This window comes from Coregonus lavaretus (genome assembly GCF_964263955.1).
Source record: "Coregonus lavaretus genome assembly, chromosome: 2".
Lineage (NCBI taxonomy): Eukaryota > Metazoa > Chordata > Actinopteri > Salmoniformes > Salmonidae > Coregonus > Coregonus lavaretus.
The window spans coordinates 51371218-51391412 of NC_139989.1; the positions used below are offsets into that span (position 1 = coordinate 51371218).

Genomic DNA, 20195 nt, shown 5'->3' on the forward strand with positions numbered 1-20195 from the left:
TGCTGGACCATAGACACTGACTGAAATATATGTATGCACAGCTCACTGGGAGAATGAGGGCTATATCAATGTGAAACAAGAATGCAAAAGCGGAGCAGGGTTCTTTAATATATTATGGTTTATTATTAATCACAACTGTCATTATCATTAATAATTAAATAGATCATGTGTAGATTTTCTTCTGCAGTTAAGGAATGAATTTCATTATCTATGATTTTATTTTTCACCAATAACAGTTCCATGTAAACTTAAAACAAAAAGACATACAGTAGGAGAGAAACCATGACAAAATAGAAAAACATAAAAGCAACAACCTTTAAAAAAAATCTAATCAGTGGGACGCTCCCGATTAAAAGCAATCAAGCGCAAGGATTTCAGGACCAATGCAGAAATGCACTCAGGACCTAAGTGTCTCTGTTGACTCATCCTGGCTATTTCAGGAGTGAGGACTCTGATTCCAGATTATGAAATTAGGGAGCAATGACAGGTTGATTTTATCATGACTCTTTATGCCTCAATACAAAGAGTTGAGGACCTTAAGGAGCCTACCAAATTGGATGAAGCCAGGACCTGCTTGGAGAAATATTGCTCTATCCTGATTGGTTCTGTAGCATTCTCAGGGTTCTCCAACTTCTAATTATTGCCATGAAAACTACTGCATTGCTGTTTGTCCGTGCTGCTGTTTGACAACATGCTTTGTGAACAGTAAGGTTTGCATAGACATGTTCAGGTCATCTTCACCAACTCTACTCTGATCCAAAGTTGATTCTGAGACGACTGGAAGCTAAATGTGGGGGAAGAGGGGGGAAAGCAGGGGCTTAAAAAAATAACATGAGTTGGGGAAAAAAGACATATGGTGAACATAAAGGACATTTTGGATACGATTACACTAAATACCCTCTTCTCCTGCCCTGAAAAAACAGTACAGAGAATCAGTGTTAAGAGAATCAATGGTTTCCACCAAGGAATGGCATTACAGTAACTAACCAGCACTATACATCTAATGTACAGTATGTATACATACATTACATAATACTATGTGTGAGTGGGTTAGGGAGTTAGTCAATATCAATACATCATTATGGTGGTTGGTTACAACATACTGGAGTGACAAAGACAGACAACTTCAGATCTTCAATTACAAACCTTGTCAGAGTTGACTAAATGCCTCCCAGTATCTTATACAGTACTATATGACCTTCGGCTCACTCAGATTATTTCAAATCTGAAATACTCATGTGAATCTTATTTGATCGGTTGATGGCCATAACCCTGTTCTTCAATCACTGTCAGATTTAATACTGTAATAAGGTAAATGGAGAATTGTGGACCTAACATTACCCATAGCTACCAAGGTAAACTTGAAATAACAAATGACATACATAGGATATTGTCTTCGAAGATGAGGACAAATGTGCAATAATGAAATCAAAACAGCCATACCGGTATCTAAAAAAAAACTATACTTAACATGATCCTCCTTAAACTGGGCCTCACATAGCCGGCCATCCTTCCAGTCAACCAGGTGTCCTTTACTCGCATAGAAAAATAGCAGTCAGATCCAAAATAAAGAATACATAATATATAATATCTGATTAAATTAACGAACTTTATACATAAATACATCAGAGCCCGAAGGTCAGAGTTCAGAGATGAATGCTACATTGGCACGCCTGACCCGCCCAGCACCGAGTGGCTCCCTATAGGTCCTAAAGGCGCAGGAGTAAGAGGTGAAACTATCCCATAGAGATGGAAAGAGGCCTCATTGTATTTGTGCCATTATGCCATCTGTGACAGAGCCATTGAGGCCATCTCCATTTTGAAGTAGTCAATTTTCTTCTTCGCAATTGGCTGATCCCTCCCGATGACCCGGTTGCACGACTCCAACAGGGTCACCAAGAGGGATCGGCCAATGAAGTTGGAAGTCCCATCCAGTTGACTACATTAAAATGGTGGAAGCCCATGCTAAAACAGCCTTTTGGCCACTAGAGGCGTCTATCATTCTCTATGAACTATCCAGATGAGATTCAACTACCTACCAAACGGGAGTGGTCAACTTTAGTTTCTGAAACCACTCTAAATAGATCATCACATTCCAATGGGTTAATTTACTAAAAGCCTCACCCATATTATTATTTGGCTAAATAAAATATATATTATTTAATTTTTCACAAGCAAAGAAAATATCTGATGGACATTTGGTCTGATGGGCCGATTCAGAGTTGTCATTGAACGCAGAAGGACCCTCCCACTATAAACATACTCAAGAGAGACTTGAAAAGACAATTCTAAAATTAAATTTGAAAATAAATTATAATAAAAATCACTCCCTGTGTTGTTAGACAGGAGCCATTCTGATCCATGCATGTCTGTCTGTCAAGGCTCAGAATGTCATGTTCATTTCTCCCTCTCCTTACAAACCCTCCCCATCGCAGTGTACAGCTCTCCATTAACCTGTTAGGTTTATAGTCCTCTGTCACTGGTCAGAGGACTAGAGATCAAGAGATGAGAGAAAAGGGGGAGAAAAGAAGCATCTCAAAAAGAAGGAAGATAAAGACATGAGAGAAAGAGCAGAGAAACTGGGTGGCAATAATGAACGGTAACACAGCTCACTACACTACTAAGGCACACACTCACACAACACTTAACACTACAATAAATAGGTCCTCCCAGACATCCAATAACCATAGTACTACCATCAATCACGGTATTCAGTGCCTGGGTTTGAGAAATGTTTCAACTGTTTACTGTTTTTCTGCAGGCATTCCGGATGGACATCTGAACACAAACAGGACATGTAAGGGCATTATTGGGCACGACTCAAGGATCCTACATGGATTTAGGATATTCTATTTACACAATCTTTGACACCCAATCTATCACTCCAACCTACTCTATGTCCAACGGCTTGTCTCTCCACCAGTTTTAGTCTGATAAAAAAAGATTTCAAAAAAACTAAATGAGAAAACAGTTGTGTGATCTTGGGAGATCCATTGAGAACCACACAGCACATGCTCCAGTTGCAAAAGGAAACATGTCCCATCTTACTTATTCAAACTCATTGATGAAGAAAGCATGGGGGTTGTAGGGGGGGTGGGGGGCTACAGCCCTAGGGTGCTAATAAAACCATGATCCAGTTGTCTCCAAAATAATCCTGACTATATGTAGTCCTCAAGATGCACTATACAGGAGGCATCTCATTTTCTCTCACTCCTCCCACTTCTGGGGGTCTTTGTTTCCTTCCCCCTTTTCTTTCTGAAGGAATAACAGGAGAAACTAGGCCCAATCTCTTGGTGCTGTGGCTCCACTCTTCTCCTCCGCCTCTCCTCCCCCTTTCTCCTTTTTCTTCCCCCCTTTCTCCTTTTTCTTCTCTTTCTCGGCCCGCTCCTTCTCCTTCTTCTGGCTCTCCTTGTCTGCTTTTTCCTTTTCCTTCTTCTCCTTCTCTTTCCTCTTCTCCTCCTCCTTCTCTTTCTTCTTGTCCTCCTTGCTCCTCTTCTTCTTCCTGTCTTCCTCTCCTCCTGTAACTGCTCCATCTCCTCCTCCTCCTCCTCTCCCTCCATCTGGGAACGGGGGCAGAGGGGTGTTGTTGGCAGTGGGTGAGGGGATGGTGGGTGTGATCTGCTCAGAGGTGACTTTGGGGGAGAGGGTGTTGGGTGGTGTATGGTGTACCGGGGCTGGGGCCGATGCACCAGGCTGGCTCTGTGCTGAGGTCTGGGCAGCGCCAGAAGAGGGGCCTGGACCAGACCCAACCAGAGGACTCTGAGAGGCCGGGGCCCTAGCTACAGAGCCACCAGACATGGGTGGTTTGTGGGCGGGGCCTCGGGGTGGGCTTGAAGCTGCCGCTGAGGGGTTCTGTAGCTGCATGGCCTCCATTCCAGATGCCCCAGAGAAGGAGCCCTTCTTGTGAGAGCGGAAGGGGGTTTTGGACTTGCGGAAGCCAGGGAGGGAGAGCAGGCTGGAGGAGGCCCTGAGGGGCCCTGGAGGGGGGATGGACCCCAGGAAGGAGAAGCTTCCCCCGGAGCTGATGGCGGAGGCGCGACGCTTGTGCTCGTGGATGTCCCGCGTCCCGTGGAGCCTTCGGACAGGCTGGTGGCTTAGTTCCCCCCTGGACTCCCTCCACTTCCTTACCTGATTACTGCACTCCCTCTCGATCAGAGCCTCAGTCACCGCCAGGGACACCACCTACACACAGACAGAGACAGACAGAGGAAGTCATCAAACCAGATCTAGACACTACAGACAGTGAAACGTCAGTTGACTCATTTGACTCGTGTCAATGAGTCAGAATAGGAATAAGAATCGGAGTATGTTTAGAGAACACGTGTATGTGTGTGCGTATGTCTGTGTACACACACTGTTTACAGGCTCACCTCCTGCACCAGTAGGTCCTCTCTGACAGACTCAGGGGGGATGTTCCTGAGGCGCTCCATGGTTTCGTACATGCCCTGGACCTCCCGCAGTTTATCCACCGAACCAAGCATCTGCTTTAGCAGCACGAGGCCCACACGGAACACTATCTTGACTCCTACAAAACAACCCAGAGTTAGCTACCAGTTAGCCACAGCATCAAGTGCACTGTGTTTGTGTGTGAGTGTGTCTTACCCTCACAGAAGAACATGTCCCACACACGTAGCACACTGGCCCATGGCAGTGTACGTGAGAAGACACACATGAACCACTCTGTCATGTATAGAATGGGGTCTATCTTAAACTTCTTCAGGTGACGGTAGGCCATGGGACAGACACGACGTAGCAGAGAGAAGAAAATCTCTCCATCCAACTGGATCGCTTCCTAAAAGAATGATGAGTCGCCTCAATGTACACCAAAGAACAAGATACAGTCTGTGTGTTCATTCATTTACTCACCAATCCAGCGCTATAGTAACCAGGCAGGTACGTCTCACATATTTGCACCAGACACCAGAAGGCATGCTGCAAGTTGGGAATAAACATTATAAACACCTGGCCTCATCCCCCTACTTAATAATTCTCAAACATTGTTCCCAATTCCTAGTCTCCTCCACAGTCCCCCTCCCTCTCTCTGTGTGTCCCCCAGCAGCCCCTCACCTCAGCAGGCATGTGCATGAGCAGGACAGCAGCCACCGGGGCCTGGGCCTGGCAGTAGCCCTCTTCAGGCCTGTACACTGTGTAGGCCTTCAGTACCCGGTACAGATCCTGCTGCCTGGAGGCCGCCACAGAAGAGAACAGAGAATTAGCACACATGCACTCATAAAGTACATTTTTATTGTACATGTCAGTGTACTCTACATGGACTGAACAAATCATATTATACGTCAATACAGCATGGCCATTTACCCGTGTCCACCACGAGCAGCAAACATCTCATGGAAGGGGAACTGTCTATGCAGGTCCTTCTCTATAATGTCCAACCATTTAGGGTCTCCCTGCTCTCTCTCTAACTCCTACAGAGATAAAGAGAGAAATAAAAGTTTAGAGCATTTCTAATTGAGCAATGGTAAAGCACATATCTAGATGGATCAGCATAATATGGAACAGGACTGAGTATAACTAGACCTTTAAAAAAGCATGTGTGTCAGAGTGAAAGCAGAGAAAGGGAAGGAAAAAAGGTTTTCTGATATGATCTGTCCAGACCCCCAGGCCTGTGGAGGTAGACCCAGCCCCAGCCAGGCTGGAACACTGCCCAGGATAAGAGGCTTAGAGCTGGGGAGGTCTCTGCACCCCCTAATAAACACCCCTGGAGCTCTAATTGGTCTAACGAGCCACAGCTCCTTCCCATCGCATGAACTTCTGTTCCAGTTAGTCTGAACTACCTAGAGTTCACTGAAGAACTTCTGTATTCAAATCTGTTATTTTGATTACAATGACATTTTGACCATAATGACCGTAAATAGAGTTTGTAGGAATGATGGCCTCAGATTTGAATGGGTGAAGAGTTCATAGAGTGTCTTTTTTGAGTGTGTGCTTCACAATAGACATGTTTCGCATAGTGAAAGTATTAAGAGAGAAAGGGTGTGGGTTAGCGGCAGTACCTCAAACTTGCCGGGGTTGGAGTCCAGGAGCTCCTTGCTGTTGGAGAGCAGCTGCCAGGCTTTAGCCCTGAGAGAGGAGGGGATCCCCTTCCTACAGCGCAACTTCACCTGGAACAAACACACACACACACTTGTTATGTTATGACATACACACATACAAGGTATGTAATTCATACCATACATAGACAGATGTAGGTAAGTACCTTTTGGAAGCGTCTTGAGACCCATTTGTCCCAATTGTTGAACATGTCCAGCCATTTCATCTCTCTCTGCCGTGCTACATCAACTCTGATGTCCTTATCACTGTAACACATGGAGAAAGAGTTAACAACAAACACCAAGACACACACGCATGCCAACTACACTGGGCATGTAAGACACAGTGTATTGATTGCTATCCAGGGATTTTTCAGCCATTGAAATCCTTGGGCGGGGCACCTAAGCGTTTTATTCTAGCCACCTAAGTCTAAACAGCGTAATTTTTTAAAAATATATATATATATAAACGCCAAGGGGGATGTATACTTTTGCAAGGCACTGTATGTATATATATATATATATATATATATATATATATATATATATATATATATATATATATATATATACATACAGTGCCTTGCAAAAGTACACATCCCCCTTGGCGTTTTCCTATTTTGTTGCATTACAACCTGTAATACAAATGGATTTTTTGGGGGGTTTGTATCATTAGATTTACACAACAAGCCTACCACTTTGAAGATGCAAAATACTTTTTTGGGTGAAACAAACAAGAAATAAGACAAGAAAACAGAGAACTTGAGCGTGCATAACCAAATTCAATACTTTATAGAGCCCCCTTTTGCAGCAATTACAGCTGCAAGTCTCTTGGTGTATGTCTCTATAAACTTGCACATCTAGCCACTGGGTTTTTTGCCCATTCTTCAAGACAAAACTGCTCCAGCTCCTTCAAGTTGGATGGGTTCCGCTGGTGTACAGCAATCTTTCGCAAGCCACTGTATGTATGTATGTATGTATACACACACATACATATACACATACATACATATACAGTGCTTTGAAAAAGTATTTCCCCCTTTCTAATTTTCTCTACTTTTGCATATTTGTGATACTGAATGTTATCAGATCTTCAACCAAAACCTAACATTAAATAAAGGGAACATAAGTTAACAAATAACACAACAATTACATATTTATTTCATAAACAAAGTTATGCAACACCCAATTCCCCTGTGTGAAAAAGTAATTGCCCCCTTACACTCAATAACTGGTTGTGCCACCTTTAGCTGCAATGACTCCAACCAAATGCTTCCTGTAGTTGTTGATCAGTCTCTCACGTCGCTGTGGAGGAATTTTGCCCCACTCTTCCATGCAGAACTGCTTTAACTCAGTGACCTGTGGGTTTTCAAGCACGAACTGCTCGTTTCAAGTCCTGCCACAACATCTCAATTGGGATTAGGTCTGGACTTTGACTAGGCCATTCCAAAACTTCCAATTTGTTGCTTTTTACCAATTTTCATGTAGACTTGATTGTGTGTTTTGGATCATTGTCTTGCTACATGACCCAGCTGCGCTTCAGCTCACAGACAAATGGTCTGACATTCTCCTGTAGAATTCTCTGATACAGAGCAGAATTCATGGTTCCTTCTATTAAGGCAAGTCGTCCAGGTCCTGAGGCAGCAAAGCATCCCCAAACCATCACACCACCACCACCATGCTTGACCTCTGGTATGATGTTCTTACTGTGGAATGCAGTGTTTGGTTTTCGCCAGGCATACAGTGGGGAAAAAAAGTATTTAGTCAGCCACCAATTGTGCAAGTTCTCCCACTTAAAAAGATGAGAGAGGCCTGTAATTTTCATCATAGGTACACGTCAACTATGACAGACAAAATGAGGAAAAAAAACACCGAAAATCACATTGTAGGATTTTTTATGAATTTATTTGCAAATTATGGTGGAAAATAAGTATTTGGTCAATAACAAAAGTTTCTCAATACTTTGTTATATACCCTTTGTTTGCAATGACACAGGTCAAACATTTTCTGTAAGTCTTCACAAGGTTTTCACACACTGTTGCTGGTATTTTGGCCCATTCCTCCATGCAGATCTCCTCTAGAGCAGTGATGTTTTGGGGCTGTCGCTGGGCAACACAGACTTTCAACTCCCTCCAAAGATTTTCTATGGGGTTGAGATCTGGAGACTGGCTAGGCCACTCCAGGACCTTGAAATGCTTCTTACGAAGCCACTCCTTCGTTGCCCGGGCGGTGTGTTTGGGATCATTGTCATGCTGAAAGACCCAGCCACGTTTCATCTTCAATGCCCTTGCTGATGGAAGGAGGTTTTCACTCAAAATCTCACGATACATGGCCCCATTTATTCTTTCCTTTACACGGATCAGTCGTCCTGGTCCCTTTGCAGAAAAACAGCCCCAAAGCATGATGTTTCCACCCCCATGCTTCACAGTAGGTATGGTGTTCTTTGGATGCAACTCAGCATTCTTTGTCCTCCAAACACGACGAGTTGAGTTTTTACCAAAAAGTCCTATTTTGGTGTCCTCTGACCATATGACATTCTCCCAATCCTCTTCTGGATCATCCAAATGCACTCTAGAAAACTTCAGACGGGCCTGGACATGTACTGGCTTAAGCAGGGGGACACGTCTGGCACTGCAGGATTTGAGTCCCTGGCGGCATAGTGTGTTACTGATGGTAGGCTTTGTTACTTTGGTCCCAGCTCTCTGCAGGTCATTCACTAGGTCCCGTGTGGTTCTGGGATTTTTGCTCACCGTTCTTGTGATCATTTTGACCCCACGGGGTGAGATCTTGCGTGGAGCCCCAGATCGAGGGAGATTATCAGTGGTCTTGTATGTCTTCCATTTCCTAATAATTGCTCCCACAGTTGATTTCTTCAAACCAAGCTGCTTACCTATTGCAGATTCAGTCTTCCCAGCCTGGTGCAGGTCTACAATTTTGTTTCTGGTGTCCTTTGACAGCTCTTTGGTCTTGGCCATAGTGGAGTTTGAAGTGTGACTGTTTGAGGTTGTGGACAGGTGTCTTTTATACTGATAACAAGTTCAAACAGGTGCCATTAATACAGGTAACGAGTGGAGGACAGAGGAGCCTCTTAAAGAAGAAGTTACAGGTCTGTGAGAGCCAGAAATCTTGCTTGTTTGTAGGTGACCAAATACTTATTTTCCACCATAATTTGCAAATAAATTCATTAAAAATCCTACAATGTGATTTTCTGGATTTTTTTTCCTCAATTTGTCTGTCACAGTTGACTATGATGAAAATTACAGGCCTCTCTCATCTTTTTAAGTGGGAGAACTTGCACAATTGGTGGCTGACTAAATACTTTTTTCACCCACTGTAAATGGGACCCATCTCGTCCAAAAAGTTGACTCAAGTTTCCCAAAAAGCCCCTGGATGATCATCAAGACTCTTGGAAGAACGTTCTATGGACAGATGATTCAAAAGTATAACTTTTTGGACGACATGGTTCCAGTAATGCATGGCGAAAACCAAACTCTGCATTCCACAGTAAGAACATCATACCAAAGGTCAAGCATGGTGGTGGTGGTGTGATGGTTTGGGGATGCTTTGCTGCCTCAGGACCTGGACGACTTGCCTTAATACAAGGAACCATGAATTCTGCTCTGTATCAGAGAATTCTACAGGAGAATGTCAGACCATCCGTCTGAGCTGAAGCGCAGCTGGGTCATGCAGCAAGACAATGATCCAAAACACACAATCAAGTCTACATGAAAATTGGTAAAAAGCAACAAATTGGAAGTTTTGGAATGGCCTAGTCAAAGTCCAGACCTAATCCCAATTGAGATGTTGTGGCAGGACTTGAAACTAGCAGGTAATGCTTGAAAACTCACACGTCACTGAGTTAAAGCAGTTCTGCATGGAAGAGTGGGCCAAAATTCCTCAACAGCGACGTGAGAGACTGATCAACAACTACAGGAAGCATTTGGTTGGAGTCATTGCAGCTAAAGGTGGCACAACCAGTTATTGAGTGTAAGGGGGCAATTACTTTTTCATGCAGGGGAATTGGGTGTTGCATAACTTTGTTCATGAAATAAATATGTAATTGTTGTGTTATTTGTCCACTTACAGTGGTGAGAACAAGTATTTGATACACTGCCGATTTTGCAGGTTTTCCTACTTACAAAGCATGTAGAGGTCTGTACTTTTTATCATAGGTACACTTAAACTGTGAGAGACGGAATCTAAAACAAAAATCCAGAAAATCACATTGTATGATTTTTAAGTAATTAATTTGCATTTTATTGCATGACATAAGTATTTGATCACCTACCAACCAGTAAGAATTCCGGCTCTCACAGACCTGTTAGTTTTTCTTTAAGAAGCACTCCTGTTCTCCACTCATTACCTGTATTAACTGCACCTGTTTGAACTCGTTGCCTGTATAAAAGACACCTGTCCACACACTCAATCAAACAGACTCCAACCTCTCCACAATGGCCAAGACCAGAGAGCTGTGTAAGGACATCAGGGATAAAATTGTAGACCTGCACAAGGCTGGGATGGGCTACAGGACAATAGGCAAGCAGCTTGGTGAGAAGGCAACAACTGTTGGCGCAATTATTAGAAAATGGAAGAAGTTCAAGATGACGGTCAATCCCCCTCGGTCTGGGGCTCCATGCAAGATCTCACCTCGTGGGGCATCAATGATCATGAGGAAGGTGAGAGATCAGCCCAGAACTACACGGCAGGACCTGGTCAATGACCTGAAGAGAGCTGGGACCACAGTCTCAAAGAAAACCATTAGTAACACACTACGCCGTCATGGATTAAAATCCTGCAGCGCACGCAAGGTCCCCATGCTCAAGCCAGCGCATGTCCAGGCCCGTCTGAAGTTTGCCAATGACCATCTGGATGATCCAGAGGAGGAATGGGAGAAGGTCATGTGGTCTGATGAGACAAAAATTGAGCTTTTTGGTCTAAACTCCACTCGCTGTGTTTGGAGGAAGAAGAAGGATGAGTACAACCCCAAGAACACCATCCCAACCGTGAAGCATGGAGGTGGAAACATCATTCTTTGGGGATGCTTTTCTGCAAAGGGGACAGGACGACTGCACCGTATTGAGGGGAGGATGGATGGGGCCATGTATCGCGAGATCTTGGCCAACAACCTCCTTCCCTCAGTAAGAGCATTGAAGATGGGTCGTGGCTGGGTCTTCCAGCATGACAACGACCCGAAACACACAGCCAGGGCAACTAAGGAGTGGCTCCGTAAGAAGCATCTCAAGGTTCTGGAGTGGCCTAGCCAGTCTCCAGACCTGAACCCAATAGAACATCTTTGGAGGGAGCTGAAAGTCCGTATTGCCCAGCGACAGCCCCGAAACCTGAAGGATCTGGAGAAGGTCTGTATGGAGGAGTGGGCCAAAATCCCTGCTGCAGTGTGTGCAAACCTGGTCAAGACCTACAGGAAACGTATGATCTCTGTAATTGCAAACAAAGGTTTCTGTACCAAATATTAAATTCTGCTTTTCTGATGTATCAAATACTTATGTCATGCAATAAAATGCAAATTAATTACTTAAAAATCATACAATGTGATTTTCTGGATTTTTGTTTTAGATTCCGTCTCTCACAGTTGAAGTGTACCTATGATAAAAATTACAGATCTCTACATGCTTTGTAAGTAGGAAACCCTGCATAATCGGCAGTGTATCAAATACTTGTTCTCCCCACTGTACTTTCCCTTTATCTAATATTAGGTTTTGGTTGAAGATCTGATAACATTCAGTATCACAAATATGCAAAAGTAGAGACAATTAGGAAGGAGGCAAATACTTTTTCATAGCACTGTATACATATATATATATATATATATATACACACACACACACACACACACACACACACACAGAGTAACAGTCAAAAGTTTGGACACACCTACTCATTCAAGGGTTTTTCTTAATTTTACTATTTTCTACATTGTAGAATAATAGTGAAGACATCAAAACTATGAATTAACACATATGTAGTAACCCAAAAAGTGTTAAACAAATTCTTCAAATAGCCACCCTTTGCCTTGATGACTGCTTTGCACACTCTTGGCATTCTCTCAACCAGCTTCACCTGGAATGCTTTTCCAACAGTCTTGAAGGAGTCGACATATGCTTAGCACTTGTTGGCTGCTTTTCCTTCACTCTGCCGTCCGACTCATCCCAAACCATCTCAATTGGGTTGAGGTCGGGGGATTGTGGAGGCCAGGTCATCTGATGCAGCACTCCATCACTCTCCTTTTTATAATATAATATAATATGCCATTTAGCAGACGCTTTTATCCAAAGCAACTTACAGTCATGTGTGCATACATTTTTTACGTATGGGTGGTCCCGGGGATCGAAACCACTACCCTGGCGTTACAAGCGCCATGCTCTACCAATTGAGCTACAGAGGACCATGACTTCAAATAGCCCTTACAAACAGCCCACATTACCACCTCCTCCATGCTTTACGGTGGGAAATACACACGCGGAGATCATCCGTTCACCCACACCGCGTCTCACAAAGACACACATTTCCACCGGTCTAATGTCCATTGCTCATGTTTCTTGGCCCAAGCAGGTCTCTTCTTCTTATTGGTGTCCTTTAGTAGTGGTTTCTTTGCAGCAATTCGACCATGAAGGCCTGATTCACACAGTCCCCTCTGAACAGTTGACTTTGAGATGTGTCTGTGACTTGAACTCTGTGAAGCATTTATTTTGGCTGAGTTTTTTTTATGGGGGGCAAAATCCTGCACGGAGCCTTCACCGTGCACTTTAAGAGCGCATCAGCAGTCAGGAGGGAGGAAATAAAGACAGCTCTTCCAGCGCTCTGTGGAGAGCTCTCGGTTGGCGCGGCAGTTTGACAGTGTGTGCAAGTCTGCAGAAGTCTTGTTTATTTTCAGCGTGCTTAGTTGTAAAGTGTTTAAGTCAATCGCCGGTGTTACCGCTCTAGGTCGTGGTGGTAATCTTTTGGGACCGCTCCTGTCATTGTTTGCATGGAGTAGTAGCAACATTGTTGCAAATCTTTGAAAAACAAACCAACAGGTGTATCAGATGGACAGACAGTGCAACTGCAAGCCTGAAGTCAACAGCTAAGACCCCCCTCTATCGCTCCAGTGCTTTTCACTGCAGCAGACTTTCTTTTTTCCCTATGCGCTCCTTTTGATGTTCAGTGTCGTTGGACTATTAGTCCCCTGCCAGTCGTATTTGGTGTGACATTTTAGTGAAAGGGAGTTTGCGTGAGTTATTGTTTATTGAACTGTATTAATTTTGTGTGGGACTATTTACATTTGGCAGAGAAGATTTTTGGACATTTTAAGGCCTTCTTTGTATTGTCTATGAACACACCCCCCACACACACATTCATCCCCCCCCCCCACTTCTCCACTGGGAGGTAATACAGAATATTGCAAATCCTCTAATGTTGATGACTCGGTTCTTTCTTGTCAATTGTTTCTCTGAAGTTGCCTTTAAATCGCTCTGCCATTATTAATGTATGAGGTATTATTGGTTGGGTTACCCCTGTGCTGTGACATGTGTTTTATATGGTGGGTCTTATCTTTTCTCTCTCCACTGGCTATCTGGCAAACAGGCTACACTCTAGACAGTCTCTTCTGCTGATGTGTGTGTGTCTGGGAGCGGTACTCTTTCTATCCTACGCTTTTCCTTTTGGCAGGGTTAATACCTGCCTGGGGCAGAACAACCTTTATCTTTACCCCTCTCTAACAATACTGCTACAAAGTATGTAGAAAAGATAATGGACCTATATTTTTTTAAATCATATAATCTGTGAGAACTAACATCACCAAAATAAACGCTAAAACAATTTCAAAAACAATAAATGTTGTTATTATGTTTGAGCAAAAGAACACAGCATTAGCAATGGCAAAATGCATAGAATTGCAGGAAATTTGCTGTATCTCAGCTCCAAGGCAGAATATGTAGAATGATTAGCAGGAAATCAGCTTTAAAACTGCAACATTTTCTCTCCACTCAATGGCAAAATGTGCAGAATTTCAGGGAATTCACTTTAAAACAGCAAAAATGTCTCAGCACCATGGAGAAGTTGTAAGCACATTTTTTTATCCAGAAAAAACCTGTTATCTAAATTTGGATATCCTAAGATTGGCAGGGTCATGTTCATTCAGTAGATTCCAAATAGGAGCAAGAGTTGTTTTAAATGGAAGCTGTGCGACCTGAGCTTCTTTAATAGGAATACTCATCTACAGATTTATATTATATTTACAATATTTCTGTCCTACACTATTCTCTCACACACAGACACCCTTTGATAATGACACTGAAGGGGAACAGGCTTAATCAATACCAAACAAAATCAATAAAACAGAAAACAGAAGAGGAAGTGCACTTAGAGAGACTGTCCGAGGGGAGGGGCAAGATACGTTCTCTAGAAGGAGAGGGGGAAATGAGTGGCTGGGCGAGGCACAGTCAGTACACATTGTGTCACAAAAGCGCTCTCAGCACTATCTATCTGAGTCACACAAAGGAGAGATGAAGGACAGACCGATATGTTTAGAGTGGAGATAGGGAGGACTGGACAGAAAGGGTGGGGAGGGAGAGATCACTTAGGGCAAGATGGGTGACTCGGAGAAGATGACCAAGCCAGGAAAGACGGTTGATTGTCAAAGACTCCAGCCAACCAAGTAATAGACTTCTCTCTGCTACGGCATGGAATGCGGTACCGGAGCGCCAAGTCTGGGACCAAAAGGCTCCTTAACAGTTTCTACCCCAAGCCATAAGACTGCTGAACAGTTAATCAAATGGCTACCCAGCCTATTTGCATTGACCCCCTTTTTTTTATGATAATTTTTTGCACTGACTCTCTTGCACAGGCTCGATGTACACTCACTGGACTCTAACCACACACTCTCACATACTACACTGACACTCCAACACACACACATATTGATGCCACACACACACACGCTAGAGCTACTCTCTGCTTATTATCTATGCATAGTCACTTTACCCCTACCTACATGTACATATTACCTCAACTACCTCGTACCCCTGCACATTGACTCGGTACCGGTACCCATTGTATATAGCCTCATTATAGTTATTTTATTGTGTTACTATTTTCCTTTAGTTTATTTAGCAAAACATTTTTTACTCTGCATTGTTGGTTAAGGGCTAGTAAGTAAGCATTTCACGGTAAGGTCTACACCTGTTGTATTTGGCTCATGTGAGAAATAAAAACTGATTTGATTAAAAGAGACAGAACAAACCAGAGTAATTGCCATCTACAGCCAGAGCAAAGACACAATAGACATGTATTTTACATCTGTGTGTGCATTGAGTGAGGGTGTGTTTTTGTTTTACCATGCCCACCTGCCCTCGCTGTACTGGGTCCCGCCGAGGAAGCCATATTTGTCAGTGCGTCTGACAGCCAGGCCGTTGATCTCGGAGTCGGACCCGATAGAGCTTCCATCCTCCCCCAGGCCAGACAGAGACTCCAGGGTCCCTGACATCATGCTGGCTGACTCCAGGTAGCTGAGGGTGTCTGGAGCTGGGGCTCTGGGGTAGGGCAGGGAGAGGGAGACAGGCTCCTGGATCACTGGAGGGCTGGGGTGCCCTGCTCTGGAGGGGGTGTTGGGTAGTTCTGCCCTTTTGGGAGATTGGCTGGAGGTCTCCGGTATGGGAGACAGGCTGGGGGTGTCCAGTTTGGGAGGGGGTTGAGGGTTAAGATGAGGGTTTTGGCTTTCTTCTGGTGGCTGAGGATGTTGTGCTTCAGGGGCTGCAGCTGCTGCTGTTTGGGTGGAGTCTGGAGGAGGGGGAGTGTAAGTGGGGGCAGGAGGAGGAGGGGGAGTGTCCACTATAGACTGAGAATAATCAGTAGCAGGATTAGTGTTCACAGTGACATGAACACTGGGGTAGAGATTAGGGGGGAGATTAAGATCAGAGAAGTGGCTGGTAGTCTGCTGTGTTACCCCCTGTACCTCTTGCTCACTGTGGGCCTGTATTGGGCCCTCTGAGGGGGCATTTAACAGCTCCTTGCCCCCTGGGTTACTCACTTCCTGCTTTACAGCCAACACTGGGCTGGCCCCTGCCGCCATGTCTGTCTCCTTCATTCCCTCACTCTGCCGCAATGCTACATCTACAGGTGGGATGGCAGGAGTATCTAGGGCTACTACAGGTAAGGGGGCAGGACTGTCTGAAGTAACTTCAGGCAGGGGAGCAGGGCTCTCTGGGGGTATTAGAGGTGGGGGCACTGGAGTCTCTGGAGTTAACGCTGATGAGACGCGTTTGGGGGGACACGGGGGAGGTCCTCTCCCCCCTCTCTTGGGAGACGGGTGAGAAGGGAGCGTCTCTCCTGGTACAGTTAATGTCAGAGAAGCTTTGTCACCGTACAGAGAGGACTTCGGGATTGGGTTCTCCTTAGGGGGCTCTGGGGCGGTGCTGCTGGGAGGAGGGGGGGCAGTAGAGAGTATGGGGAAGGAGGGGGCAGCATGTGTGTCACCTATAGCTGGAGGTGATGGGATTAGGGCGGAGATTTCAGCCATGGCTCCTCCTTATTTACTCCTTGACAGATGGAAAGAGAGAAGACAAAGGTTTTATGAGAAACCACAAAGTTATCCACAGAACTCATATTCATGATCACATGGATGGCTGTTAAATTGAGAAACAACCTCTCCACATTTACATAGTGTATTAGAGTAAATTATCATGGACTGATGATAATAAATAATATTGAGACCATCAATCCCAGCCCCACCCTTTTCAGACAAGTTTTTCACAACAACAACAAAAAGTTATTGCTGCCACATAATTTTTAATGAAGAAGTTGGCTGTATATTTTGAAATCATGGACATTCTTTGAGAGATAGGCTAATGCCCAAAGCTTTATTGGCTAATATACTGGGGGAATTGTAGTTTTGAACAGTGGGGAAGATTCTAATAACTGACCATGAAAACCAGCTAAAAATTTTACAAACAGTTCCCTATATCTGAAGCAGGACATTGGCCAATCATTACACACCTACCTCCTACTCTATGTCTTCTTTATGATATTTAGTTAATGGAGATGGATTAGGATTTTTCGAATTATTGCCCATTGGGGTATTTTCAACAAGCACTATCTCCACAATACAGTACAAATACAGTTGTAAGTATAATGATGCATGTCTATCTGAGGTTTGACTTAATGTTTTTGAATATGATGATTTGACCTGTGTTATTTACTCCACCCAAACCCACTGTCCATTTCTGCCCAATATCTATCCAGTGTCATCGAACACTGAAAATCCACTAACAATCTACAGAGCTAGATGTTGACAATGACATGCCTACAATTCAAATACATTGAACACATTCAGTCAAAAGTGCCTGGCCCCAACGATCAACTCAGGTGTGGCCACATAAACACTATCAAGTGCATACACAAGTCAGCCAAAATTACATTCGCTAGCAACCACCGATACAGTACCTTATTTCTTGTACCAAGATTTCGGACAACATTATAGTTATATTTCGCTAATCTAACGTTAAGCAGGTTGGTTTACTAACTCGCGTTAGCCAACACGCTAACTACCTAGCTAGCTACCTAAAAACGAACGATTGTGTTTTCATATCCTCTCGAGGCCTCATTCAAAGCCACACAACTTCACGATTCAACACACAGGAAAATTATATAGTTGCCTAACAGGCATCATAGTTTGCTAGTTAACTAATGGTCCACTCCCCTCCCTGTCGTCGGGGCCCTGCCTGACCATGGGTCCACGGCCTTGCCCATCCGCTTCCCTCGCTATAAACTCGCTCAGTGTAAACTCACCCACGGCCCGCGTGTCTACGTGATCCGTCCGCCTGGACGCCCATGGGGTTTGTCCGCGGGCCCCCCACAGCTCCGGTCCCCCAAGCTCCTCCGTTCAATGAAAACACGACAATGAGAAGCTGGACAGTGCTGGCAACAAAAGGAAAATAGATAACGGCTGAGCAGGTTAGGAGGCGCAATGTCCCCCAAAACTAGCTAGCTAACGTTAGTTAGCCTAGCTTGCTGGCTAATGATGTTAGGCGGGTGTTGTTAGCCTGTCTGGCTTACTCTATGACATAACTGCAGCGAGTTTAAATCTTACACAATTATATCATTTTACGACCAAATGGTCTTCCTTTCTCCAAAACTGTCCTTTAAAATCAGTTTGGTCGTGTTGCTGGTACACATTTAGCACCAGTCGTCTGCATTTCCTACTGCTGACAGCCACGTGCGCGCTCCTGTTAGTGCGATCGGGCACTCACACGCATAGGCATAATCGGGACCCTCCCTCAACACTAGTGCAGAACAAGGCACAGAAAATAATAATATCAGGTTAAACTAGAACTAAGTACATAGTATTTGTCCCAAATAATCTTACATTTTCAAACATGTTGTTGAATCTGTACATGCACCATTTGATTGAACTAAACTATCCTCTGTTTTTTCACAGTAACATATACATTTGCCGGATTGTTGCTGTTTCTCAGTACTCTGCTTCCCTCTGCTGTTGGTATAAGGCTATTACTTTTTAGAATTATACCTACATGTCTAAGATTTAACAGTAGGTGGCATAAGACTTTAAGACCAGTATAAGACCAGTAGGTGGCATAAGACATTAACACATTGTAAAACAAACTGAGTGTTGCCACAATTGACAGACTTTTCAATTCCAATCATTACTATGAACATAATCGATGATATATGATACATCACTCTACAAATACATTGTCGTAATGTATTATCCTGTAATATCCTATGTTTCGCCGAGTCGTGGCTGAACAAGGACATGGCAGGTAGTTTAGTGGTTAAGAGCGTTGTGCCAGTAACCGAAAGGTCGCTGGTTCTAATCCCCGAGCCGACTAGGTGAAAAATCTGTCGATGTGCCCTTGAGCAAGGCACTTAACCCTAATTGCTCCTGTAAGTCGTTCTGGATAAGATCGTCTGCTAAATGACTCAAATGTAATGTAAATATACAGTTGGAAGTTTACATACTAAATGACTAAAACAAACAAACAAACCTTAGCCAAATACATTTAAACTCAGTTTTTCACAATTCCTGACATTTAATCCTAGTAAAAATTCCCAGTTTTAGGTCAGTTAGGATCACCACTTTATTTTAAGAATGTGAAATGTCAGAATAATAGTAGAGAGAATGATTTATTTCAGCTTTTATTTCTTTCATCACATTCCCAGTGGGCCAGAAGTTTACATACACTCAATTAGTATTTGGTAGCGTTGCCTTTAAATTGTTTAACTTGGGTCAAACGTTTTGGGTAGCCTTCCACAAGCTTCCCGCAATAAGTTGGGTGAATTTTGGCCCATTCCTCCTGACAGAGCTGGTGTAGCTGAGTCAGGTTTGTAGGCCTCCTTGCTCGCACACGCTTTTTCAGTTCTGCCCACAAATGTTCTATTGGATTGAGGTCAGGGCTTTGTGATGGCCACTCCAATACCTTGACTTTGTTGTCCTTACGCCATTTTGCCACAACTTTGGAAGTATGCTTGGGGTCATTGTCCATTTGGAAGACCCATTTGCGACCAAACTTTAACTTCCTGACTGATGTCTTGAGATGTTGCTTCAATATATCCACATAATTTTCCTTCCTCATGATGTCATCTATTTTGTGAAGTGCACCAGTCCCTCCTGCAGCAAAGCACCCCCACAGCATGATGCTGCCACCCCCATGCTTCACGATTGGGATGGTGTTCTTCGGCTTGCAAGAAACCCCTTTTTCCTCCAAACATAACGATGGTCATTATGGCCAAACAGTTCTATGTTTGTTTCATCAGACCAGAGGACATTTCTCCAAAAAGTACGATCTTTGTCCCCGTGTGCAGTTGCAAACCGTAGTCTGGCTTTTTTATGGTGGTTTTGGAGCAGTGGCTTCTTCCTTGCTGAGCGGCCTTTCAGGTTATGTCGATATAGGACTCGTTTTACTGTGGATATAGATACTTTTGTACCTGTTTCCTCCAGCATCTTCACAAGGTCCTTTGCTGTTGTTCTGGGATTGATTTTCACTTTTCGCACCAAAGTATGTTCATCTCTAGGAGACAGAACGCGTCTCCTTCCTGAGCGGTATGACGGCTGCTTGGTCCCATGGTGTTTATACTTGCGTACTATTGTCTCCCAAGGATGAACCAGACTTGTGGAGGTCTACAATTTTTTTCTGA

The 20195-nt window shown here is 44.0% G+C and overlaps 1 protein-coding gene across 2 annotated transcripts; it reads right to left on the reverse strand.

The window, feature by feature from the left end:
* Positions 1-100: 100 nt before the first annotated feature.
* tbc1d10b (TBC1 domain family, member 10b) lies at positions 101-18275 on the reverse strand. 2 transcript variants are annotated; one of them, XM_084186477.1, is made up of 10 exons: positions 17829-18275; positions 15380-16579; positions 6215-6314; positions 6012-6119; positions 5317-5423; positions 5068-5182; positions 4867-4932; positions 4603-4792; positions 4371-4525; positions 101-4182 (listed from the first exon to the last, which is right to left on the reverse strand). In XM_084186477.1, the coding sequence occupies exons 2-10, from the start codon at positions 16558-16560 to the stop codon at positions 3277-3279; spliced, it is 2928 nt and encodes a 975-aa protein (XP_084042603.1). In that variant the 5' UTR covers positions 16561-16579; positions 17829-18275; the 3' UTR covers positions 101-3276. The 2 variants fall into 2 exon arrangements, with proteins under 2 accessions (XP_084042603.1, XP_084042604.1); XM_084186478.1 differs by having other exon boundaries at positions 15389-16579; positions 17829-18261.
* Positions 18276-20195: the final 1920 nt, after the last annotated feature.

Coding starts and splice junctions, on each gene's coding strand:
- tbc1d10b (XM_084186477.1), bottom strand. CDS start 16,560: ATGGCTGAAATCTCCGCCCTAATCCCATCACCTCCAGCTATAGGTGAC. Junction 5,424..6,011: donor CCAACCCCGGCAAGTTTGAG/GTACTGCCGCTA, acceptor TTATCTCTGTAG/GAGTTAGAGAGAGAGCAGGG. Junction 4,793..4,866: donor GTTACTATAGCGCTGGATTG/GTGAGTAAATGA, acceptor TCATTCTTTTAG/GAAGCGATCCAGTTGGATGG.